This window comes from Typopeltis vanoorti, chromosome 8, assembly GCF_054136105.1.
Source record: "Typopeltis vanoorti isolate ZY-2024b chromosome 8, IOZ_Tvanoo_1.0, whole genome shotgun sequence".
Taxonomy (NCBI): domain Eukaryota; kingdom Metazoa; phylum Arthropoda; class Arachnida; order Uropygi; family Thelyphonidae; genus Typopeltis; species Typopeltis vanoorti.
The window spans coordinates 30,525,850-30,553,416 of NC_143556.1; the positions used below are offsets into that span (position 1 = coordinate 30,525,850).

The following is a 27,567-nucleotide window of genomic DNA, read 5'->3' on the forward strand; positions in this document are numbered from 1 at the left end:
TCGTCTAACCTTTATATTCACACAAGTCAAATAATTTTTCATATCCCCCATTTCCTTTCTCAATACCACTTATCTTCATATCCAAGCATTTTACCTTCACTTGAGATTTATTAACACAGTCAGCACCATTCTTCATATCTTTCACATCTTCAGTTACACTACGTAACATCAAATCCATTGCCACCTGACACTCACTCCTCCCCCGAACATGCTACTCATAACTTTCTTCCACTAAACACACATTTCCTCAGTACTATTGCTGCTACTTGAAGCCTAAGATATTTGATATACTTATATCAAGGTCACCAACTCCCACTACATTTCGTATTTCATGTCTACATTTCATGCAAATATGAAATGTAGTCAGTGCAGACTTTGAGAAAACACATTCTGTACATGTCTTGTTTTTTAATATTTGTATTATTAACAGTTTATCTGAGATATGCTTTATTTATGCCCTCTTTGTGTGTGTGTGTGTGTGTGTGTGTGTGTGTACACTCTGAAGAAGAAGCACCTGTTCATTTGATTTTTGTGAATAAACTAGTCAGTTTAATATATACTGACTAGTTATAAGTACATGGAACCTAACATCGTGGATGTTAGGTTCCATGGAAATGCTGAGTTATATAAATCCCGTTATGCGAGACTTAGATCACATAGAAAAAGTAGAATTATGTTCCGAATCGGGTTTTTTTTTTTTTTTTAAATTATATAAACAACAATGACATATCCAACAAAAATATATTTTATTTCATGTAATTCATGTAAGTTAAGAAAAGATAAACTATGAAACAAATACATAGTATAAACTTATAAAAAATTACAAATTTTAGATAAACTTCATTGCACTTAATACATAAACGTTTTAGGCAAAATAAAATAAAGTGCATATTTTAATCATTATCACTGTCTTCAAAACTAACATTTTGTAGATGTTCTTTATTTACGATTGGCCAGACGTCCTCATCACTTGAAATCTCTTGGACATCATTTGTATATAATTCTCATTGCATACTTTGTCTGGTTGAGTTATCAAGAAGTCAGTAATAAGACCTTGCTTGCCACTCTGCTGCAATTTTTTTATTAAGTTCATAATATGAAACTAAACAAATATCCAGTTGTCTAGTGAATTTTCCGGAGCGCTCCATTGAGGGTTCATTATCCATAAAATACTTTCCTAACTTTCTTGCCAAATTCAATCCTTCTGCTAATTTTTTTAAACTGAATTCTTTAACGTATTCATCACAATCAGAATCTTTGGCAGGAGTTTCCTGCCATTTTGTTCGACATCATCTATTAATTGTACCAGTTCCTCCTCATTTAAATCTGTTTTCCCATCAATTAATTCACTAGTTTCATTTTCAACCATATCGCAAAAGTCCTCTAAAGTGGTCCTTACTATAAAAATAAATTTTTTTCGTAAAAAACATTACATATGTATGTAACTCACCAGAAAATAAAGTGCTTAGCTTGAGATTAACACACTTATGATTTTTAATGGACTTTCCTGGCAGAAACGAAGACAATTTTCAACAATAAATATTTTATACGATAAACAATTGACATACATGCATGCTAAAGGGTATTTCCCCTAATGTAAATTCGCTACTTATAACTACATGTGCGACATGGGCAAACAGAAATTTAACTAAGATAAAATTTGATTTTGAAGGCATGCGTTGAAAATTTGTAGACTGTGTTATACAAGGGTTACCTGTATATATTATTATATAAGTATATATAATAATATATACTTATATAAGAATCCCAGTTTTTTTTTAATGGAATACTCTTTAGAATTATAAATATAATCCATGAAATAACACATTAATCTGGTATAAAATTGTTGATAGATTAATGTAAACTTATTGGTAGTAACTATTATAATATCTGTACACTCCTTGAGTACATATTCTTGGAATGTATGATACTACTTGTACTTTATTTTTGCAATATAAATGAGAGCAAATTGAGTAAGTTAATTGAGAGCATCCTTCCACGTTTGCTCTGTTACTTATGTATTGCTGTAACCGCAAAAAATAATAAGTTCAGATCATGTGGAAACAAATATAAAATCACTGTTAATTTTTTGGTATAGAAAGCAATATTTTGGTTGAATTTTTGATGAAGCTTTTTTTATTTATTCCATTATTGTTATTATTTTTCAAGAGTCGTTTCTCTTACAAATTCCATATTGACAGTATTGTTTGTTTTTCTTTCTAGAATCATATAGAAACAGCAGATTGACTGGGCTGAAGTTTAGTTTTCTTTATCATTAATTTATATACCGTATTTATTCGATAAATACGGTATATAAATTATACGAGGTTTTGCATATACTTTGTACACGAAAAAAAGTTTAAACATGTTCACATTGGAGGGATAGTAACTCGCTCCCCCGCAGTAAACAACATGCCCTCCTCAACAGTCATTATACTGCAGATGCAAGAAAAACAAGTAGTTTTATTGTATCACTGAATAAGGTACAGAGATTGCAGAATTTGCAGTCTGTGTAATATTTTCTCAACAAATAATGCAATTAGAGAACCGGGATAAAAACAGTACTAACTAATGAATCGCATGTCTCCTTCCACAGAAACTATGCTGTATAGACTTAAGCAAAACCACATGTTGCACTGGCAAACACAGTATCTAACTAAAAACTGTTGTCCAATTTTTCAGTTACATGAAATAAGTGTTTGTTTGCTTACCTTTGAAATTTTTGATGTCATTAAGACAGATCACAAAGACTAACTTCAAATAAAATTCAGCCGAATGGTTGAAACTTTGTGTGAGTTGAGCCCCTTCTGCATGATGCAGAAGTGATACATAAACTGTAATGAGAAGTTCTGTCAGAACGATAAATGGGCAGAACACCACCCCATTGCAAATGTGTTAAAACTAAGAAATATATTAATGAATGTTGTTATGGTAATTTCAGATGTTATGGAATTTGGTTGAAGAGAATTAGCATTTCAACTCAAGAATTGTTGGCTTGCCTTTGTTGTTGGGGTCGTGCAATCCTTTTTTATTACTGCACCAGTCATCTTCATAGCTGCTCTGTCTCTACTGCTGTACTGTTGGTGTCTGTTCCGTGCTCTGCTTTCACTTCTCATTAGTCATTTGTGAAGGATTGTTCATTATGTATCTCAAGTCTTGTAAATTACAGGTAATTTTTGCAAATAATTTGTAAATAATGGGAAAGAGGATGTTATTTGGGTAAATGAGTCTGACGATGCACACAAGGAAACTGCTCTTGAGGCCAGAAGTAGCAGTAGCGAATAGGAGATTCTTGGTAAGTCATACCCACTTTCAGTTTTTTCCTGAAAACTTTAGTTTCCGAAAATCCCCAGATATATCTCGTACCATGATTTTTTACCTTTAATTTTGGAAAAAAAAGTGAGAGTTATATTCGAGTAAATACGGTAAACACTGCTTACATAAATTAATATAAGACAGGTATAAATTTTTTGGGTATAAATCAATACCCAGAAAACTGGCAGGATATAGCAGCTGCTGTACAGTAACCACCACCACTGTACAGCTGCTGTACAGTGGTGGTGGTTACTCTTCTAGAACCTGACCAAAAAAAAAAATATTGATGAAAAGTTTTTGCTTATGATGTCAAAATAATTTTGCTCTTTTATTTACACCTATTTATATTTAATTTATAATTATTTATTTAGAATCTGAAAATTATTTTTAAAGATAATCTTATATGTTATACAACATGCAGTAAAGGCTTTAATGAACACTTAGCTTACTAAATAAAATCAAATTATTATTTATGTCCAGTGCAATCTATAAAAATTGTCGTCATTCAATATTTAAAAAAAATGGCTTTCAAAATATATAATTTAAAATAAATTGCCATTAGCAGCATAATGCATAATGTAATAGAGGTGAAGTAAACATCACCTCTATTACTTTTTTTGTATATTATGCAGTTCAGTTAAACAAACAAACAAAAAAAGTAATAGAGGTGATGTTTACTTCAGCCACCCTTGAAAAGTTGGGAACCTGTCTTATCTATTCTTCCTTATCTATCCCACATTGGCAGATTTTTTTCTTGGAAATAAACATATCAAATCTTCAATAAGCAAGTTGATCATCTCACGTTTAGCAGTGAAAATTGTCTACCAACAAAGATTCACATAATCCAGCAACAATTGTAAAATCTTTTATGGCATTCTGCAGTGCTCTCATTATGCTAAACTTACAGTGAATCAATGAATACTTTGTTATAGCAGAAAGTTTACCATAGTGCATTTCCTTCAGAATTGCATTAATCCTTATGGTGCTTAGGCTTACTCAATTATACCTAGTCTACCCATAAATATTGTTACAACTTGTACAGCACATAAACCTTTAATTTATCAGTAATTCATTTACAGCTTTCAACACATACAAACCATATGTATAACTTGCATATAGCAGAAAAACTCAATCGTCAAAATGTCCTCCTTTTGCCTTCATACATACCTGAAGTCTGTGAGACCATATATCAATGGCAGCACACACAACATTCAACAGAAATGCTGCCACTACTTGCTACCAAATCCACCTTCAGGTTGGCAATTCTGAGGTGTAATTTCTTGTAAGCTTCTCTCTCTCTCTCAAGCTCTAACCATAATTTGAAGTGCAGTGGATTCAGATTGGAACTTCCAGACAGCCAATCAGATGGTAATATGTGATCGTGCACATTTGCCTTGGTGAGGATTACACCATTCATATCCAAAAAGACAGTGGCAAGACCCTTTCCTGCTGACTTTTGTGTTTGGAACTTCTTTGGCCATGGAGAACTTTTGTGTCTCCACTCTACTGATATAGTGATGAAGCCATGTTTCTTCAACAGTCACAATGTGAGCCAAAAAAATTTGTACCTGATTTCTCAAAATGATCCCAAAATCCCTTGAGATGACAGCACACTTCTCTCTCTTTTGGTCAGCATTCAAACATTTGGGAACCACTTTGCTGACAGCTTCTGCATATCCAGATGTAAGTGATAAAGACCCCAACTCGTTCCTTGGATATCCCTGAAGTCTGCAATGTTTTTAGCTGGTATTCATCTATCATCAAGGATCATGGCATGCACTGCATCGATGTTTTCAAATGTGATTGTTGTGGAAGGTCTTCCTGCCCAGTTTTAAATTTGGCCACCCATCTGGCAACTGTTGGATATGCTGGGGCACAATCCCCTAAAGTCTCACACAAAGTTTGGTGAATCTCAGTTGCAGACTTTTCTTGCAGCACAAAAAACTTGATTGCTCACACTCCGTGTCTTCAAATTTCTTCAAAACATCTAACATGTATTCTTATATATCCTAAAAGAAAAAAAAAAAAGAACAAATTATTAAATAATAAAACGTGGTGGTTAAAGGGTTTTAAGATATGTTCTTTCTTGTGGCTATATCAGTTGCTTTAATATCTTTTTTTATTATATTAAATTATATTATATTATATATTATGTTAAAAATAAAAGTTTTATTAATACTGCTTTTAGTGTTCTAAAAAAGATTCCAAAACATGGATGGCTTTAAATATGCATCGAGAATTGAGAAAGCGCCATGCCCATTCAAGCCATAGGAGTGAGAGAATTTTGTCCAGGTAATTTTGTGTGTATGCATGTACACATATAGTAAAAAATTTATTATATATTAACTTATGAGTATGTGAAAAATGCTTACAGACTTAATGTATTAGTTATAATGGTAGACACATTTTTTTTTTTTTTTTTAAATATCAATTCCATACGTGAGGTTACACAATCTGTAGCACATCAGTGTCATATATTGACAGGATATATATATTGGGTTGACGAATACGTTCGTGCAGTTTATGCCACTTCGCCTGTTGCTATTGTTACGCTACCACACAACGCTATTGCACAGTTGAAAGGCGACATTTTACATAACCTTTCATTGAATTTTCATTAGGCCTACTTCAGTTGCGTGAGTGTAACATATTTTTAGAAATGGAAGGAAATAACGTACATTACTGGCATATTTTGCTTTTTTATTTCAAATAAGGCAAACGAGCTGCGGAAGCCCATAAAAAATATGCAGCATATATGGGGATGGTGCCTTAACAGAATGCGTATGCCAAAAGTGGTTTGCCAAATTCCGTTCTGGAGATTTCGACCTCAGTGATGCGCCTCGCACCGGTCGCCCGACTGAGGTTGATTCGAGTGTTGTGAAGGATATCGTCGACAGAAATCCATCACAAACAGTGCAGGAGATTGCTGCAGTACTGAATGTATCCCATACAAGCGTTGAAAACCATTTGCACAAGCTGGGATATGTTTCAAAACTTAATGTTTGGGTGCTGCATGAATTGACTGAGGCCAATATGACTGCTTGCATATCTATCTATGAATCGCTGTGACGTTGCCAAGAAAACGACCTATTTTTGAAGCAGATGATTACGGGAGATGAAAAATGGGTCGTGTACAATAACGTGGTACATAAGATCATGGGGAGGGCACAAGTACGAACCACTGCAAACAACCTTGAAAGCGGGGATTGCACCCAAAGAAGATCATGCTCTCTGTGTGGTGGGATTATAAAGGTGTTGTCCACTACGAGGTGTTACCGTCAGGAGAACGATTGATTAAATTGTCTATTGCTCACAGTTAACACACCTGGCCTGTGCAATTAGCAAAACATCCTGAATTGGCAAATCGGAAAGGAGTTGTCTTTCACCACGACAATGCCAGACCCCACACATTAATTGTTATGTCTTGGCTGGGATGTTTTGCTGCATCCTCTGTATTCACCAGACCTGGCACCTGCTGATTACCACTTATTCCGATCATTGTAGAATTCTCTGAATGGGAAAACCTTCGCTAATGAGGAGGCTGTCAAAACACCTGGATCAGTTTTTGCCGCTAAACCGCAGGAGTTTTATGAATGCGGCATAATGAAGTTGGTGGACAGATGGCAAGAGGTCATTGATAAAGAGGGTCAATATATAACTGACTGGTATGTATAATATTATATATATTAAATAAAATGTGTTTCATTCCACTCTGAAAAACCGAACAAACTTATTTTCCAACCTAATATATATATATATATATATATATTAAGGATACCAAGTAATTTTATAAACTTTTTTTTACTCCTTCTCCCGAGTAAGCAAAACAGTTAAGTTTGCACCTGAACGTAGTTCAAGTCTAAAGGTAGTGCAACACCAGGGCAGCTCGTCGTAAAGGTGGGTAAAGCTCTGATCACTATTCTTAGTATTTCCCATAATGTAAAACACATCTCACTAAAAGATGTATACTGTAATACACTATGAGTGTGTGTGTGTGGGGGGGGGGGTCACTACCCAGTTCGGTTTCAACCTTTTTTGAGGTCTCCTCAGTAAGTTGCTAGACCCTGAAATACCAGGGTTTTTAGTAATACAGAGCCTTATCAACTTACCTATACAAGTTGCTACAAGGTGCTTTTACTTTGAATGAATAAGAAACTTTATCTCATCCAGTTGCTACAAGGTGCTTTTACTTTGAATGAATAAGAAACTTTATCTCATCCAGAGTTTTTTTATTCAAAGTAAAAGCACCTTGTAGCAACTTGTATAGGTAAAGTTGATAAGGCTCTGTATTACTAAAAACCTTGGTATTTCAGGGTCTAACTACTCACTGAGGAGACCTCAAAAAAAGGTTGAAACTGATCTGGGTAGTGACTCCCCATAATGTATAACAGTATACTTCTCTTAGTGAGATGTTTTACATTATGGGAAATACTCTGATCACTATTCTTAGTATTTCCCATAATGTAAAACACATCGCACTTTTACAACGAGTTTCCCTGGTGTTGCACTACCTTTAGACTTGAACTATGTTCAGTTGCAAACTGTTTGCAACTGAACAGTTTGCAACTGAAGGAGAGTGGAGAAATGGTGTCATTTGGCAAAACAGCACTCATGAAAGTACCAGTAGAAGAGAGACAGAGTGCAAGCAACATGTTGGTGAGGTACTGACTGAAGTGAGTTTATGAGAGTCGGGTCACCACTTAACTAAATCACTCCTCTGAACAACGTCAAGCATTTTTAGAAATGTTTTCAGTGCACTACGCTACTATAAAATGATTTTTAGTTGATGTTGGTCAGAATTCAAAATATCTTTTGGTCTCATGTATTAATGTCTGCAGCATCTCTTGGAATTCTACAAATATTTCTACAGCTGAGTTAAAAACCCTGGTGGACCTTTTTCTTTGTAAAAATGACAGCATTTTAGTATTAAAAGCCGACATAGGAAATGTGACATTCTTGAATGTGTACAAGAACAAGATGAGAGATTTGCTTAATGATGTCAGTATCTATAGATAATCGAGAAAATGGCTCTATGTGTAGTGCTCATAACAAAACAATGGATCTTCTAATTGGCCTAAGGAACAAAGAGCAAATTACTTTGAAACATCCAGTCATTCTGCATGTATATGGTACTCCTAAAATTCACAAGGAGAGTATTCCACTTAGATCTGTTGTGGAGATACTAGACATTATCTAATATACTACCTATGCAAATATCTAGTTACCTACTCAACATGAAGGAAAAATATCTTACAAAAAAATTCTAAGGACTTCATGAGCAAAGTCAAGGATATTAATTTGGATCTAACAGATAGTTTGGCCAATTTATTCTTCACTAATCTTTTTGCTAACTTTCCAAGAGAAGACACCATACTATTATTAGATGTTACCACTGGACACCATCAAGCTGTTTAAGCATTGTGTGGACAACACATTCTTTTAAGTTTGAGGACCTTTACTCTGAACAGACAGAAAGCCTAGTCACAGGTGTGTCAGCTTCCTTGCATTTAGCAAATATATTTATGGAATCATTTGAAAAGCCAGTCCTCCATAGACACCATACTGAATACAGAATTTGGTTTATGTATGCTGAAGATATATTCATCATCTGGCCAGTCTGGCAAAGAATCCCTACAATTTCACCAACTTTTTCAATAATGTAAGCTACAAAATTCAATTCACAGTGGAAGTTAAAAGAAATAAAGCACTTCCTTTTTGGATGTTCTTTTCTCAGTAGTGGACTATGGTGGACTTTCATTTGAAGTACAGAAAAAAGTTCAATACTAGAGGATACCTGCATGCTACTTCATATCATCATCAAGTCCAGGAAGGCATTATTAAAACAATCAGAGAAACAGCACATACACAATATCCAGTCATAACAAAAGGGATCAGGTGCAATCCTAAAACCATTAGTAACATCTTATAAAAGCCATTATGTAATCCATTGAACATACTGGAACAAGATAACTACCAAGATGCAGTCTGTTTGTATAAAAAACATCGCAGATAAGATAGTAGAAGTGCTTAAGCACTAAAAGTTGCCTTCACACACCTATATGAAAAAGTCTCCATGTTGCTGTAATCACCCACATGGCCTCGTGTTATCTGGTACTTTGGACAAATGGTGTGATCTGGAAAGATCTTTATGAAAAAAACATGTCAAAGATGTGCAAAACAAGTAGGCACACAAATTTGGATTAACATTTCATAACATCAAAAGCACATCAGGTACTTTAGCAGCTCACAGGAATGCTGTGCATTGAATTTCAACAACTTTGTATGTAGATTCGGTGAAGACACCAAAATGCTACATTGTCCATCCTAATGTCACAGAAACCAAGGTTTCATTTTGAATCTACTTCACAGCACATATGCTCATTGTTGAATAAAAAAATTCAACAGTGAGCATATGTCTCTGGAATCATGGTGCTATGTTCTCAGTCTAGTTTTAGTTCATTCTTTGTATGATAGTTGATACCTTAGAAATCACTCTGTTAATATAAGGTTTTTCCCCCTTTTTTTTCCTCCCAAAGATTTATCTTGAAGATATATATAATAAACCAATTAAATTCTTACTCTTGATTCATACTAGATAAGAAAATGTAATCCTTGGGAAAAATGGTTCACAATGCTCTTCGACAGAATAGAGAGAAAGAGAGATAAAAATGAAAGAGAAGTATAAGCAGTTCATGTGATAAGTTTTAAGCTGAACTGCATATGGATTTTAACCAGCTCAATTTTAACTGCTCAATTGTTTCCCTACTTTTCTTGTAAAAATTGAGCAATTGACAAAATTCCTTTCCAGATAAGGTAATCATATTAATATCTTGAATTATCATTCAGTTCAAAAAAAAAAAAAAAAAAGCTTTAATGTTGCGATTACTCCTAATTAGAAGGAGTAATAGCAACCTTTGCAACCTATCCTCTACATCTTGTGTTGTCTGCAGCAGCAATAGATATTCTTTGCTTCGATTGTATATGCCTAGTGGAAATAGTTTCGAACTTTGCTGCTTAGATTTTCCATTTACCTTGTCAGCTGCTTTCCTCTAATGACTTGAAAAATTCCTCCACTTCTTCTTTAGAAGAACCTTCTGTTGGAGTATAGGCACAAATACGTTTCATTGTCCATTTCCCCATTTTGAAGTTTACCCACATGACACTACTTCAAATTGCTTACCAATCAAAAAGTTTATCTTCACTTTTGACATTGAATACTATCACTACTCCTTCCTTCCTTTTATCATTTTTGGCTGAAAATAACATTCTATACTTCTTATTTAGTAGGATTTTAGTCTTCTGAAATCCTGTTTTAGTTTTCTTTGTCTCAGTAACACCAGTTATGTCCACATAGTTGGTACTTTTTCAGTTCTTCTCCGAGTTTGATTTTCTTTCCATTGATACTCCTTATGTTGATGGTTTCTATCTTCATTTCTTCAGATGTTGAATTTGTTCTTCTTTTCTAGGTATTGAGTTGGAGTCAGTTTCTAGAGATTAGAAGAAATGTAATTTATTCTTATCTAGAAACTTAAGCTAACTTTCTTATTTGAACTTTATTTACATAAGAACTTAAGAACTTTATTTACTCCTCTTCCAAAAATCCATTCTCTAGTAAGCCATCCAAAACCTAGTCATCATAATCTTAAATATCCTGGTGTTTATCAGATCTAGTGTGACTGTGCCACATTCCTTACTTTGGCCAAACAGATAAGTCAATCGAGTTACGCATTGAGGAGCACAAGAGAGACATCACTTACAAGAGAACACGTGCCAGTGCTTTATCTAGCTATGTTTTGTTTTTGGCCAATTCTGATGAAGAAAACCATAGCCATACAATCCTTTGGGACAAATCTAACAACATTTTCCGTTGCCATGACGAATTGGAAAGGAAGATTATAGAATCTAAGGAAATCATCCACATTATACCACATGATACGCCACAGTAAATTATTAATAATTCCTTGGCTCTAATCATAGTATTTCTATTATTGCCTATTCTTTCCTTCTCAACATGTGCAATTTGTATTCACATGGTTTATGTTTCATCTATATCCTTTCACATATTTACATTAGTTTATATTAGTATATTTAGTAATTTAAATATACCAACCAAAGATAAAACTCCCCTTAATTATTGGTTTCTAATATATCCTGAAGCAAATGCATTATTTCCCCCTCATCTATGCACTTCTGATTTCAGTTGAAGCATGTGTCCTGTCCCAAGATCAAGTACTACTCGAGATGATTTGTTCCTGCCCAGTGAACATATTAAGAGAATAGAAATCTAGCTTAAATTTCCATACCTCTAAAGAAAAGCAAAATGTTATATGGATTGAGAGAAAAATTTCAGCTGTATTTTATGGAGGCTACACTGCTACATTAAAAAAAATTCAAAGAAGCTGCAGGAATGATATCTCTGCAATAAGAATCAAGGCTGGATTTTCAACATACACTCACCTTTGATAAAAAATAAATTTCCATCTAAAAGATATTTCGATATGAATACATTAATTACCAGTGCATAATATCACATAAACTGTCACTTGTTGATTTACTAATGACATTAATTAACCATGTTGGAAGTTTTTTTTTGCACTTGGTTAGACTATAATAAATTTACTTTAATCCTTTATCCAAGTGCAAGCAAACAAAGTTTGTGACTGAAAATATCTTCAGGATTGAGGTAAGATGGTACATCCCTTGGCAACAAAATTAATGCAAATTATCAACAAAATTAATGAGTAATTGATAAATAAATTTTTTGTAGTGAAATACCAAACCATAATATGAAAACCAAAACTGATGTTGTATTGTTTTCTTTGGAATACTGAGTTTGCTGTAGTCTGTGTGAGTGCTTGTGTGTGGATTGATAGCATCTCAGTATCAATTGAGGATGTCATATACCGTTTAAGTTGAGTGTTTGAAAACAATATCATTAGATTTCTGAACCTCTTATGCAGTGTTTTTCTTCACATTGTTCTAGAACAATGTGAAGAAAATAAATAGGCTTCATTGTGTTATTTAATGAATGTAGTTAGTATCATATCCGTCAGATTATATTTCATGTAGTGATATTGAAAAATGTAACTTTCCTTATTTACTAGAACATTATGTTTCTTATTTGTTTCATTTCTTTTTGTAGTGATATATCTAGAGGCAAAGAAAGGTGTCCCATCCAGTGTGTCAATGATGTGGATAGTGCAAGTTTACCTGCAGATTATCTGTACATTCTTGAAAATTGTGAAACAACACCTATTGATATTGACAGAACCATTACTTCTCTTCAGGTAGCATTTATTTCCTTTCATCATTTTCATTAGGTTAAGTTGCAGGCATATGGAACTTTACACACCCCAGAATATGTTAGTTGCTGAAGATCCATTAACACATTCTAATAACGTTTATCCATTCTCTTAAAGACAAATTTCATCCACTAACAAAACACTTAACTTGACATTTATGAATAAACTTCCTTTTACCTAACCATAAAAAGTAATACAATAGGACATTAGCACCAATCCCCCCCTGCAAACACGATTAGTTAGAAGTTGACTTCAAACAATGATTCAAAATTAGAATTACAATTAAAATTGTTTCCACAACCACCTGATCTCTTTGTTCAATAAGTATCAAGTATATTTTTATACTTTATTAGCAAGTTAATAAATAATTTTTCCTTTGATGTTATTCACATCTTATTGGTGTCTTGATGAGTGAAGGACAGGACTGCGGTGTTTAGGGGAGGGGTGAAATCAAGGGAGGAATTTAAGACATCAATGTTTATAAATTCCTTTTGGCAGATAATTCTTTAAAAGTAAAAAAAATAAATTTAATTCATAAAAAAAAATACTAAGTTTGAATAATGTAATAAAGTACCCAAAAGAGTGAATAAAACAATAAAATAATCCACCAAGGAAAAGAAGATCAACCCACTTGCATTTTTTATAATTTCAATCTCTACATAGGCTATAAGAATATGGAGAACCAATTTGGCTGTCCTGGTTTGTCAAGTGAAGAGCATACAAATCTTCCATACAATTTGTGGGAGGTATGAATCCCACCTGTGTATAGATATTTTTAACATCTTTAGTCAGGAGATGAATTTCATTGCCTAGTCTGAGACTATCCACTTACTAGACACCTGAAATGGTTAAAAGAGTTCATTGTTTGATCTACAGAGTATGATTGCTGAATTATTTAACTCTTAGTGTCCACGTACAGTACTAATGCACTACAGGTTTACAACCTTTCATGGGTGGGAATTCATAAACAAATAACACACAAAAAAAAAAAAAAAATATATATATATATATATTTAAAAAGAATTGAATGACTTAAACCGAGAGAAATGGAAAAAACGGTTTATTAGTACTACACAACTAGTTTCAGCTTTTTAACAGCCTTCGTCAGGGGCACATTATAAAAGAAATAACCATTAAACATGGAGGAAAAAACTGTAAACATCACGGAAGGTAAATGTATATATTTAATGTTAAAACGTTGAAGTCAACGTATTCAAAGCTGTTCCCTCATTGGCTACATTGTTAGACATGTGCGTGCATATAGCATCTCCTGAGTCCAGTATTTGATCACAGCAGAATGACAGTCTGAAAGGTTGTAACTTAGGTTGTTGTTGTTTAGATGTACAGGGTTGAGGATGATTTCCTTAGATCCTATAATCTTCCTTTCCAATTCGTCATGGCAACAGAAAGTGTTGTTAGATTTATCCCCAAGGATTGTATGGCTATGGTTTTCTTCATCAGAATTGGCTGAAAATAGAACATGGCTAGATCAAACACTGGCACATGTTCTCATGTAAGCGATGTCTCTCTTGTGCTCCTCAATACGTAACTCGATTGACTTATCTGTTTGGCCAAAGTAAGGAATGTCACAGTCACACCAGATCTGATAAACACCAGGATATTTAAGATTATGATGACTAAGTTTTGGATGGCTTACTAGAGAATGGATTTTTGGGAGAGGAGTAAATAAAGTTCTTATGTTGTATTTTTTAAGAACCTTGGCTAATTTGGGAGAAACAGAGCTTATGTATGGTATAGAGATATTGTCTTTTACATTATTCGTCTCTTCATTATGACACCAGGAGGATTAAATAGGAATTTTTTTAGTAATCATTTGAGAATATCCATTTAGTTGAAAAGTAGATCTAAGAAAATTGATTTCTTTATGAAGTTCAATCGGGAAGAGAGCGAGCTCTATGTCCCAAATTTCTGAGGAGGATAATGATGGGATTGACTATGGAGATATCTGTTGGTGTGGGTAGATTTCCTCTAGAATCGAGATTTTTAGTTTTTCTGAAGAACCGGTCATTTTGATGTCTAAAAAAGGAAGGGAACCATTAGCTTCAAACTCAGCTGTAAATTTAATATTTGGGTGTTGACCATTTAGATGTTCAAGGAATTTCAGGAGAGATTCATGGCCATGGCTCCAAATTAGGAAAATGTCGTCAACATATTGTTTCCAAATTCTTGGTTTTAAGGAGTAGGAAGAGATAGTTTTAACTTCCAAATCTTCAAGATAAATGTTGGCAAGTACAGGAGATAAAGGATTACCCATAACAAGACCATGATTATGTTTATAGATGGTATTCTGAAATTTAAAGTATCCTGACTTGAAGCAATGAGTAAGTAATGCTAAGATCTTTTTGGATACTTTATCCTTGAGTATTACCAGAACTTTATCTGTAGGAACATTTGTGAACAAGGAGACTATGTCAAAGCTATCCGTGATTTCATCTTCCTTGACAATAATATCTTTAATATATGACACAAAATCCGCAGAGTTATTAATAAAAGACTGTGACTTGCCAGAAAAACATTTGAGAGATTTTGCCAGATATTTGGAAAGGTTGTATGTTGGAGAGTCAATACTTAAAATGATAGGACGAAGTGGGGTATTTTCCTTGTGGATTTTGGGGGACTCCACATAAATGTGGAATCACTGGATGGGGAGAGCGAAGAGAAAGGCGAATGTTTCTAGACAGTTCAGAGGTAGTTTTCAGTAAGTTGTTGGTCCAGTTTTGGAGTTCACGAGTGGGATCTCTCTTGAGGATTGAGTAAGTGTCACTCTGTAACAATTCAAACATCTTATTTTTATAATTTCAAAGTTAAGGCAACTGTGGCATTGCCTTTATCTGCAGGAAGAATAATTATATTTTTGTTATTTCGTAACCTCTTAAGAGCCTATTGTTCCAATGAAGAGATGTTGTCTGTAGGGGGTTTTGCATTTTTGATGATAAAAATGGATTCAATACAGAGTAGTTTTGCTTCTTGGGAAGGGAGAAAGAAAGAAGGTAGCTTTTTCTATCTTAGTAGGTAGTGATTGTTTAGGGATAGATCTGGGAGATGGAATAAAATTTAATCCTTTACTGTGGCTCTGAAAGATTATAAGTTGATTTATTAATCACAAGTTTGTCAGGATGGACGTGAAGTTTTGAGAAATTCAAATTATTTTGTACTTTTTTCAGGGCTTCACATTTTTTAATAAGTTTCAATTTGTCATTTTGAATTTTGGTTGCTTGAGATTCACTACTCATTCTAATGAGATACCAACTGTCACTCTCTAGAGATTCTTCAATTTTTTGAGATAATGCGATTTTTTTGTTAAATAAAAAAGCGAGAGTGCGTTTTGTGTCGAATATCCTCTCAGCTAGAAGATCTAACTTTGTTTTGTAATAAATGCTTTTAGCCCATTCCATTGTAATGTTTTCTTTAAAGGATATAAACTTAGGAAACAGCATGGAATTTACAGCGTTTTAGGAACACTAACCTGTTGATGTTCAGGCCTATCTTCTTCAGTGTTTTCTGGAAATTTCTTATATTATTAAGAGAAGCCTCGTCATAAGGGCTATAGATGTATGAAGATTGATTTACTCGGTTGTTATACATATTTTTAAAAAGAATTGAATGACTTCACAAGACGTGTGAAGACGGCAAAGCAGCAGTGTGTTTCCTGTTGCTGAGCGATGCAAGTCGAAAAAAATATAGCACGAGATGACAGCAGTGTTCGAGTTTTACACAATCGGCGTGGATCTAACTGATGAGAAAGCGGCAAAGGATTCCTTTGAAGGTAAATCATGTTAGAAGCGGCGACACAAAAAGTTTGTATGAAACAAGTGGCGAATTCGGGACGAGCATGTGACTCCCACGTGGCAGCAATCCATTATACAGAGGGACAATCTATAACAAAGAACAGACGGAAAGATCGAGAAATCATCTAACAAGGTGGTAATGTACAAATCTTCTTTTTTATGTGTTATCTATTGGTGACAAAGGTGTAAAATGGATAGAGTTTAGAAATTGCCACTAGAGTTTAGAAATCGCCACTTGTTTCTTTTGGACTTACAAAAAGTTCGTAAGCCCAGAATGATACTTGATATTGTATATCAAGTATCAATGAGATACTTGAATATAGAGGCTAATGACTTCATATCACTTGCCTTAGTATGTATCCCATAATGCAAAGCACACCCCTTCTGGACATATATCATATAATGCATAATGTGAAAGGGTCACTACCCAGACCAGTTTCGACCTTTATTGAGGTCTCATCAGTGGGAGCCAGACTTGGGAGAGATACCAAAGTTGAAGTAATGCAGAAGTCATATATATCTCATGACATAAGGTCAACCAAAAGATGCTTGACTTTATTAATAAAAATCTCTGGATGAGAGAAAGATGTAGAAAGTATTTTACCTTTGGTTTATTATACATTAAAAATACCAATAATTTTTATACTTGGTATTAATCTTTAATACTAAGGCAAGTGATATGAAGTCATTAGCCTCTGTATACAAGTAGCGCAGACGTGAATATATTTCATGTGCAAAACTTTGTTTCTGTTTCCTTGGGAAAAGGATTAAAACCAAGTATAAAAACTTCTCGGTATCTTTAGCATATAATAAACCCAAGGTAAAAAACTTTCTGCATCTTTCTCTGATCCAGAGATTTTTATTAATTAGGTCAAGCACCTTTTGGCTACTTGTATATGAGATATATATATATATATGTGTGTGTGTGTGTGATTTTGGGGGTGCTTAAGGGTCAAAGCTATATAACTGAGAGGAGACCTCCAACATAGCCTTTAAAGGAATGCGGAGAACTGACTGATGCTTCTGACTCAATGTCCAATCCTAACCTTCTCGTAATGCCCCCTGTTGGGTATCTACCTGGATACTGAATGAAGCCTGAATGGCAAAGAAATACAGCTAGCTGTGGAAATATGATGCGCTAGAGATATGAGATACTATAGATATATAAAATGGGTTTGTCTCCCCCGTTCGTGGCTTTTTAGGATTTTTCATCTGGAGTTGCTGGAGTTCCGGTGGAGTCAGGAAGAGTTTCAGTTCAAGGTCTAGTCAATAGCAGGCAGCTATTCTCTGCTGTCGTTTCGCGATGTCGGGCGGAAGGAATAGACGAAGAAACGTTAGGTACCTTTCTGAGTAAGTCTGAAGAAACTGGCCGCCACATATGTCCACGTGAATCGATTCAATCCATGCTGTTTCCAGTCGAGAATGCCATGAAAGGACAGAACAAAGAAGGTCAAATCTAGCTGTGAGCTATAATCGCCAAGGACGAGATCGAACATTCGGAGGGAAATTATAAAGAAAGGATAGACGGAATAAGTTACAGGAATGTGGTAATGTAAAACCCTTTATAATTCCTTTGTTAACAAAGAACGGAATAATGTGTCATGGAAGAAACGAGATGTTAGGCTATATAACTCTAAACTTGTATGAAGGACTATAGTGAGATTTTAGATACCAATGTTTAGAACCAAATAGCTGTTTCTTTAATATTTGTCTGAATGAGTAGTAGTTAATTTGCCATAAGTAATGATCTATAGAATTATCAATGTGAATGTTTTAAGAATATGTGTAAGATAGTAAAGATATTTAAGGGATGCTAGCTAGAATTTTGTGTAGTGAAATGAGCCTATTCTTAGATGTGATATGTGAATTACAGTTGATATGTCTAACCTTATAACTTGGGATAACTCTATTCCTATTGAGTGTTTTTTATTGTAAATGTGTAATCTTTTGAATCTAATAAATGTATCTTGATTATCTTAACCTGTTTTGTGCCTTGATTTGAATCCAATGCACCACTTGCTAATATTTGAATCCGAGCGGGAGAGAAATATATGACAGAGACCATGACTGCAATCTAAAGTGTTTTAAGAGAGATAGATAAAATTGATATAAGGAGTAATTAATAGATTGATTTACTTTGTATATTTTCTGAGGGTTACTTCTTGGTTAAAAGGAATTTCTAACCTAGGGATCTGGCTGGTGCAGCTTGAAACAGATAAATATTGCCAGAACCCGATTAGGAGGTAACTCCAGACCGTTATCGCTGAGGATCGGACTCTATTCAGAAGTCAATCCTTTGTCAATTTATGTAATATACGTAATCATTCTAAGAATCGGCCAAATTGTGTGGATAGATTTAACTGTGAATAAGATAAGAGATATAAGAACAAGAACACAATATAAATTATAAAGAAAAGTAAAAGAAAAGCCAGAATTTAACAATAACACCATACTGCTGGGAGTGGTGGTGGTGGTGTTGGTGGAATATGAGGGTGGTTTCATAAATAAAGTTCCTGACTAACTTTTAGAGGTGATAGAAAGAAACAACTGCATCATTTTTCAACATAATCTCCCTTTACTTCAACACACTTTTCACATCTTTGAATTAACATTTCTATGCCCTTGAAAAAATAGTCTGTATTTTTGTCTGCAAAATGGCCTGAAACTGCATCTTTCACCTGATTGTCATCTACAAATTTTCTTCCTTGAAGGTCTTTCTTCAGTTTCGAGAAGGGGTAGTACTCACTGGGTGCTAGATCTGGACTTTAGGGTGGGGGTTCAATCTCCTGAAAGCCACAGTCCTTTTGACTCAGCATTCCTTGTCTCTTCTCCTTTATGGTGTCACACAGTTTGTGCTGGAGTGAAGCATACTGTTCTGCATTCATGGTGATATTCCTTTCCCTGAAGTCAATCTGGAGAATTTCCTGGCAATCCCAAAAGATTGTTGCCATGATCTTCTTGGTGGACTTGAGTAACCTTGGCTTTTCTCAGTGGTTCTTTGTCTGGTTTGTGCCACTCCATGGATTCCCTTTTGGAAAAAAGATCATAATAAAGGACCATGTTTTCATCCCCAGTGACAATTGATTCCAGCACTTTTCTCTGATTCCCTTGGCAAAGCTCTAAAAACTTGCAGGAACAGGTCACACGATGCTCCTTCTGAATTGAAGAGAAGTCAGGGCACCTACCTTGCACTGACCTTTGTCGTGTGAAGCTTCTTATGAATGATGTGAAAGATGGTTGTTATAGAAACCTTGCTGGGATTTCTTTGAGCTTCAGCAGTCTGTCATTGAGCAGTTCCTCCTCAACAAAAGAGACATTTTCCTTGGTCATCACTTCCACAGGCTGACCATCACGAGGACCATCTTCGATGCTCTCTCTCTCTCTTCTTAGGCGAAATTGTTTAGCCCATTCCTTCATGGTTGAATACAAAAGAGAAGTTTCCCAATAAACACCATTCAATCGCTGTTTTTGATAGCACTTGGAGAAAGCCCTTCTTTGGTGAAAAGCTTTATCACAGCATGGTACTCAATTTTTAACATTACAGCTACTTAATGTGGTAGGTGTTAGTCAAACGAGTGTCTCAAACTGAATCACGCAGGTAGAGAGTTGAAACTGGTACACTAAGCTTCCCATAGATGGTGCTGTCTGTCACACATGGCATTTTAAAATTAGCATGAATTTTGTATGTCAGGCTGGAAACTTTTGGAATGAACCTACCGTCCAGTGTGGGATCTACAAGGAAAGGCAGACAGCCATCATTTTCCTTTCCCATAGTAAAATCAAACTGCGAGTGTTGGCCATTGAGATATACTAAGAACATTTTTAACATATTCTCATCATGTAACCAAATAGAGAACATTGATCAGTATAGCTTATAATATTGTGGGTTTGAGAGGGATAGTATTTAAAGCAGTATTTTCAAGATGCTCTATGAAAAGATTGCCGGTGGTGGTGGTGGTTGGGAAGAGCATGACCAGAACTCCAAAAATATGATTTAAATCTACTAGCCAGAAAAAAACTTTACTCACCCAAGTAATCAGTCGTCTTCTTCAGCTAGTTCAACCCTGAAGGTTCTTTGCTACATTTACCAATTTCTTTCATTCCTTTCTGTCTTGAGCTCTTTCATTCCAATTCTGGATTCCCATCTCACTTTTTGGATATTATTCTCCCAACGCATCCATGGTCTACCTCTGGGTCACTTTCCATTAGTCTTTCTCTTGAATGTGTGTTTAGAAATTCTCTCCTCATTCTACCACTTGTCCAAGTCATCTCAATCTACCTGCTTGAATTTCATCAACTAGAAGTGGGGATCTATAGAGTTCATATAGGTTTTGATTATGCCTTCTCCATTCACCTATTGTGTTATATCTTACAGGTCCATAAATCCTGAGGAATTTATTTTCAAAGATCTGCAATGTTTTTTGCATCTTGGTCTGTTATGCTCCATATAAAACAATAGATCTAATGATTGTCTTGTATATTTCTGTTTTAACTAGAATTTTGGAAGATAATAAACAATATAGTGAATCATTTGGAAGCACATTTTCTGGCTTTTATTTCTACTAATTTCATTACCTTGAGTAATCAATGTTCCAATATATTTTGAAGGAGATGGCACTTTTGAATTTCAGATTATCAATGGTAAAAGGATTATTTCCCCTATGATTGTGATTTCTGCATATATTTAAATATTTAGTTTTATTCTGGTTGATTTGTAATCCTAGTTTTTCAGCAGCAGTTTTGAATTTCTAAATGTTGCTTTAATGTTCTCAGTATTTTCTCTAACAAGACATACATGTTCTAATATTACTGTTCTGTTTATGTTATCTTTTACAATTTCTCAAATGCATAATTCTAATGGTAAATTAAAAAGAATGAGCAAAAGGGCATCTCTTTGTTTCAATCCTGTCTTAATATCAAAAGATTCCAGTCTAATTCCATTAGCTAATACCATGCTTCGGCTGTCAGTGGTGCAAATTTTGATTACATGTATTAACTTATGAAGTATTCCTAGTTCATCTAATATTCCCCAAAGGTCTGTATGAATGCTATCATATGCTTTTCTAAAGTCTACAAATAAAATATGGACCTGCAGATTAAATCCCCCCCCTTTTTTTTTCTCTAGTATCTAAGTGTAAACATTTAGTCAGTTGTTGATCTCTTTCATCAGAATGCAGCTTGATATTCACCAATATTTTCTTCAGCATAAGATACATTTTAGCATAATATTAGATAAAATTTTATAGCCTGCTGGCAGTAGTGATAGTCCCCTGTAATTTTCACATTCATTTTTTGTTTCCCTTTTTAATCCTAATTAAAATCCTAGAAATCTGAAAAGTGTGGTTTGAAAAGTTCTCGGCTTAATGATGAAAAAATGAATTTATAATTTCAAAATTATTTTTATTTTTCACCATAATCTCCCTTAAGACTAAAACATTTATTCTAGTGATGCTCCATGCCATTATCCTGTCCCTGTGGTGGTTCTCAGTAAGATCTGCAAAATATCCCTCTATAGCTGCAATCACGTCTTAATTCGAAGAAAAATGCTGACCAGTGAGGAAGAGTTATAGTTTTGGGAAGAGATAGAAGTCAGAGGGAGCCAAATCTGAGGAATAAGGTGGATGTTCCAACAATTCATAGTGCAAATCCCTTAATTTTCCCATTTGCCAAAACACCTTTGTGGGCAGGTGCATTGTCTTGATGAAAGATGATTTTTTTCTTCTGCAAACTGGATGTTTTCTCACTGATTTTTTAGTCTAGTCTGGTTTTATCTAGTTCCAAAACACTAATGCCATGACCTTTCCTGCTGATGGAACTGACTTTATCTTCTTTGGCGCAACAACCGGCTTCTGTCCACTGTTTTTGACTGCTGTTTAGATTCTGGTGTGTAATGGTCTCATCCATAGTAATAAATCGATGCACAAAATTAATTTTATTCTTGTGAAATGCTCCAAGCACTGTTCAGAAATTTTCATGTGAGTGCATTTTTGATATGCTGTGAGCAAGCGTGGTGCCCATCTTGCACATAGCTTTTTCATTTGCAATTCTTCATGCAAAATATATCCTACATGTTCTTTTGAAATGCCTATAGTCTCAGCAATTTCACCCACTTTGACTCGCCAGTCATCCAATACTATATCGTGCATTTCATCAATGATTTCTGGTGGTGTTACACTTTTTGAACATCCTTCACATGGATCATCTTCAATGCTGGTACGGCCAAGTTTAAAACTCGGCAGCCCTCTTAATTCTTGAAAATGAAGGAGAATAGTGCCCATAAATTTTTATGAACTTCAAATGAATTTCTTTTGGCTTTAAACCTTTTACAAAGAATTTTATAATCGCACAGTACTCAATTTTATCCATTTCAAGGGATAAAACATTGCAGACAACACTTTTGCTTCAGACAGCTGTATAAAACAAACTACTTGATAGGTTGACTTGCAATTTCAAATGGATGCTTATGACCGATGTACCAACTTATAAATAAAAAAAAAAAATCATGCCAATAGTGTTGCCATCTATGGTTGAGGTTATGTATATGAGTGGTTATTTCACTACCCCCATATTTAATGAGTTCAGCTACTATTCCATAAGTACCAGGTGCTGTGTTGTCTTTGAACTGCTTTATACTCTCCTCTACTTCAGCTAGTGAAGGTTTAATTATTTAAGGTATCGGTGTACTTTATATAAATTTTGTTAATTGTGATGTTTGTTTTTTTTTAAAAAAAACTAAATATTATGATGACTAAACAAAGTAATACATTCTTTAATTCTCATTATACAGTTACATGTAATTATACAGCTGGGTTTAAAATGTACACCACAACACTGCTTATCGCAACTCCGTTTGTCTTTTGTTTCATTAATTGTTCATAATGAAGGGTGAATTTATATAAATTCTGTATAAACAATAATTTCTTAGGAAATGCAAATAATAAAATTCACGAAAAACTAGAAAGTAGGCAGCCCTCTATGTGGAGTCTGTGTGTTGAGGCTTAAGTGTTGTGATGACATCGTGGAGGTTTAATGGAATATTTTCAGCACTGGGAAACGATTAAAACTAATTTTATGCTTCCAATATTTTGTCTCAGTCACTGAGACATATTCAGGGATTAAAAATAATTTTTGTTACAACACACTCAAATACACTACAATACTATGATGATGATCATGTATGACTTTTGTTCTTAGAAGAACACAAATCATACATCTTCAATTACGACTACGGTCAATCTGGCCTTGCAGACCATGTTTTGGATACAACTCACAGGATCTCCTGGAGAAAAAACCATGCTCCGCCATGGTAAATTCAAAAAAGAAAGATGTTTTTAGAATCTGCAGTGGCTCTCAGAAATCAACCTGATCTACATAAATATGGTTGCATAAAACATCCCAAAATTTGGGAAACGTTAATTATCAGAGACTCCATGTTACATCCTATGCCACCTCAAGCACCCATAGAGGATGCACCATCTAGATAGGACTTTAGAGTCACCCACATGTTTTACTTAGTATTGTATTGTATTTGAGTGTGTTGTAACTAAAGTTATTTGTAATCCCTGAAGATGTCTCAGTGACCGAGACAAAATATTGGAAGCATTAAAATTAGTTTTAATCCTTTCAGTGCTGATAATATTCCATTAAACCACCAACCTGACAACCTCTGTGTGGAGCCAGCCCCACTTTTCACAGTGCACTGTCACATGATCTGGTCTTTGACTTGTCTTTCCAAGATAATTGTATTTTTTAAAGAACAATATTAAAAGCATTTTTGTTATGTAAAAATTTCAAGCATTTAATTATGCCAAGCTAATTCATGTTCTGAGCTGTGAATATAAGTTTAGGAACAATACTAATCCTTATAATTTTTTTAAATTTTTTATTTTTATGGACAATACTGATGCTGTATCACAGCTGTGCACCTACTTAAAGTGTTGGAAGAATAAGATGTATAGATGTACTATAGTATTTAATTACATTATACCAAGTTTATTGTTTTTGTTTATAATTGCCAGTTCATTTTGTTAATGAAATTATATTGTGACTAAAGTACAATTATTATTAATTTATAATAATAGATAATCTATTACATATGTTGTGCATACTATACCTTAAACATATGTATAGTATACATGACACATGTAATAGTGAACCAAACGAATGCACTGATTTATTTAAAATTTTCTTTATTGGAAATAACTGCTATTGATAACTAATTTGATTTAAATGTATTCATGTTATGAAAAACTTGAATATTTATGTGCACTCTTCAAGTGTGGGAGAGTACTATTTTCAAATAAAGTGGCATAACTATAACATGTAATGACAGCTAATTTTTTTTGCTTCATGACTGTAACAAAAACCAGAGGCGTGATGCTTTGTGTGTGAGTGGGTGGAGTGAAAAGAACACTAATACTGCTGTGAGAGAAATGAGGGAATTTTTGTAACTCACTAGCAGATATTTATGAAATTTTGTGATTAATAGTTATTAATTGTTATGTTATGACAGAACAACTGTTGGAGGAAGAGGATACAACAGGTTGAGATTGTAATGACTTTTTGATTTTTCATAGTCTTTCATATAGAAAGAAAAAGTTCTGAACTTTTTGAGAAAAAATAAAGAATAAAAGAAAGTGATTGTCTTACATTATGCTTTTAGAGAAAACTTGCAGCTAAATTGCAAGTGCTTTGTGATTTCTTAAAAGTAAATGCCATAATGTTCGAATTAAGAATTTCAGATCCAGGAAGTTTTATTTCCAACTCTCTGGAAATAATACTTTTTTAATAAATTCATTGGAGGCCCCTGTGATCAATAACTTGACAATGTATGAGAAGATGTTCTAAAATCTGTGGTGGTGGTGGGGATGTAAACTTTGCATGCAAAATATAGAATGAGTCTGAAAATTCACTCACCACGAATTCTTGATACTCATCTGTGGCGAGTGGATTTCTGGAGCCCTGTTCATGGTTGTGCCTTAAATCTGCTTATAAATTTTTCCCTGCCATGTAAAATAGGCATAGTGAAAGTGGATAAGGCAGATGTTGTGGGGAGGGAGGATAAATGGCTTATATTGGCTTATAATCTAATTAGCTAAATAAATTTAGTTTACTCTAAATAAATAAATAAATTCAGTACACTCCTAATCATGAAATAACTGCCTATCACTATATTCTTTTTTTTATCCATTTCTGCTTTCTTACTTCATGCAAATCATATCCTTTGGTACCTTTCCCACCATTTACGAAGTGCTTTTCAAGTCTCCCCACTTCCCATTTGGTACTGTGAAACCCTCTTCAAAGTTTTGAAATTTCAAACATCATGCCTGTCAATAACTGTCTATCACTATATTCCTTTTTTATCCATTTCTGCTTTCTTGGGCCTTCCTTTACTACTTCATGCAAATCATCCTTTGGTACCTTCCTACTATTTACTAAGTGCTTTTCAAGGCTCTCTATTTCCCATTTGGTACCGTGAAGCCCACATTAAAGTTTTGAAATTTCAAAAATTGTGCCATACTCTTCAGTTTTGTTTTTTTTTTACTTCACATCTCCTGTCTCATACTATCTCACATGTTTCACACTGCTGTCATTGTCTTCCATTCTTGCTCAGATTTTTCCTGGTTTACTACTTGCTCTGCCATCTCATTTACTTTGCTGCTTGCATCCAACATTTTACAAGTGCCTAATCAACATGCATTTCTTGCATGCTTTTGTATTATCACAACCTACTTCCAATAGACAGCTTACATTATTTACATTTGCAAACACATACATTCCATAATAATTTATTTAAAAAAAACAACAACCGCAAATGTGACTTATAAATAAACAACATACTTCCAAGTAATTTTTCTGAATTGTTAACTTACCCACTTTCCTAACAATGGCTGCAGATTTGTATCCTAAAACAGGCATGCTTGTATATGAGTGTCTTTAGGTGGGAGATAAAATTTAATTGCTTGGTGTGAGACCACTCCCCTGCTTTTTGGAGGCCTGAATTAGCTTGAAAAAAGTTGCGTGTTTGATCTCTAGACCAGTTTCCAGATTATGTAAAAATAAATTTAACTAAATATCAAAAATAAAATAAAACAAAACAATAACGATAGAAAAAAATCCTTAGCTCACCCATTGTGAGACTTAAAAAAAAACACTTAATACTAATATGAACTTACATTTTTGGAGTACTGTTAACAGTACTTTTCTTCCACATTCCCCATAGCTGAATTAATTGTTACTTGCTTTTTAAATGCATAAATGGAAATGTATAAAATAATGAGAATATTGGCTACCTGTTTATTATTATTGCATGACACCTCCAGGAGGGAATCCAAAGACTCATTGAGGGAGGTCATCTACTCTTCAGCTCTGTCTCCACTGCTTAATCCACAAACTATATAACTATATCTCCCTACTTGGTTTAGTTATTACTTGCGTTTTAAATGCATAAATTTAAATGTATAAAATAATGAGAATATTGGCTACGTTTATTATTATTATTATTACATGACACCTCCAGAAGGGAGGGCCACCAACTATACAACAAACCACAACTACCAACATCTACACCAACGGCATCTATCATCCACCACCACCACAAGTATTTTCACAGACAATCACAAACATCCATGCCCATGCGAATGTGCTAACCACTCGACCAACCAGGCTGGCAAAAATAAAACAACATGCCACGGCCAGGAACCGGACCTGGGTTAACTGCTTGGAAAATAGCTACACTAAACACTATATCACTGTTGCACACAAATATTATTATTACATGACACCTCCAGGGAGTCCAAAGACTCATCAAGAGAGGGAACCTACTCTACAACTCTCCATTTCCACCGCATCCATCTACACCAACGCCATCTGCTGTCTACTACCAGTAGTATTTTCGCAAACAATCACAAACATCCATTAGATTAAAAAAAAAAAAAAGCTGTCATGTATGTTGAGATATCCATGGAAGAATTGTTGCATTTAATGTGGTAAAATTTGAATTTATTTTTCCAGAATATTATGATTATTACACAGGCATTTCCTTGCAGTCCAAAGACTTATCACAGGAGGCCTACACTAACCAATTTACCCAATGCCTATCATACCTTTCTTTAAATTCTTTCACTCATATAAAGCATTCT

The 27,567-nt window shown here is 34.4% G+C and overlaps 1 protein-coding gene across 3 annotated transcripts in view; it reads left to right on the top strand.

Annotated features, from left to right (window-relative positions):
- LOC150103899 (uncharacterized) overlaps positions 1-27,567 on the top strand; it is a 426,738-nt gene that overhangs the window by 329,868 nt on the left and 69,303 nt on the right. For all 3 annotated transcript variants that reach the window (XM_090397172.1, XM_090397171.1, XM_090397173.1), the window contains exons 18-19: positions 5,504-5,607; positions 12,458-12,602. In XM_090397172.1, the coding sequence (XP_090253298.1) occupies positions 5,504-5,607; positions 12,458-12,602 (249 nt within the window). The remainder of the gene's footprint in view (positions 1-5,503; positions 5,608-12,457; positions 12,603-27,567) is intronic.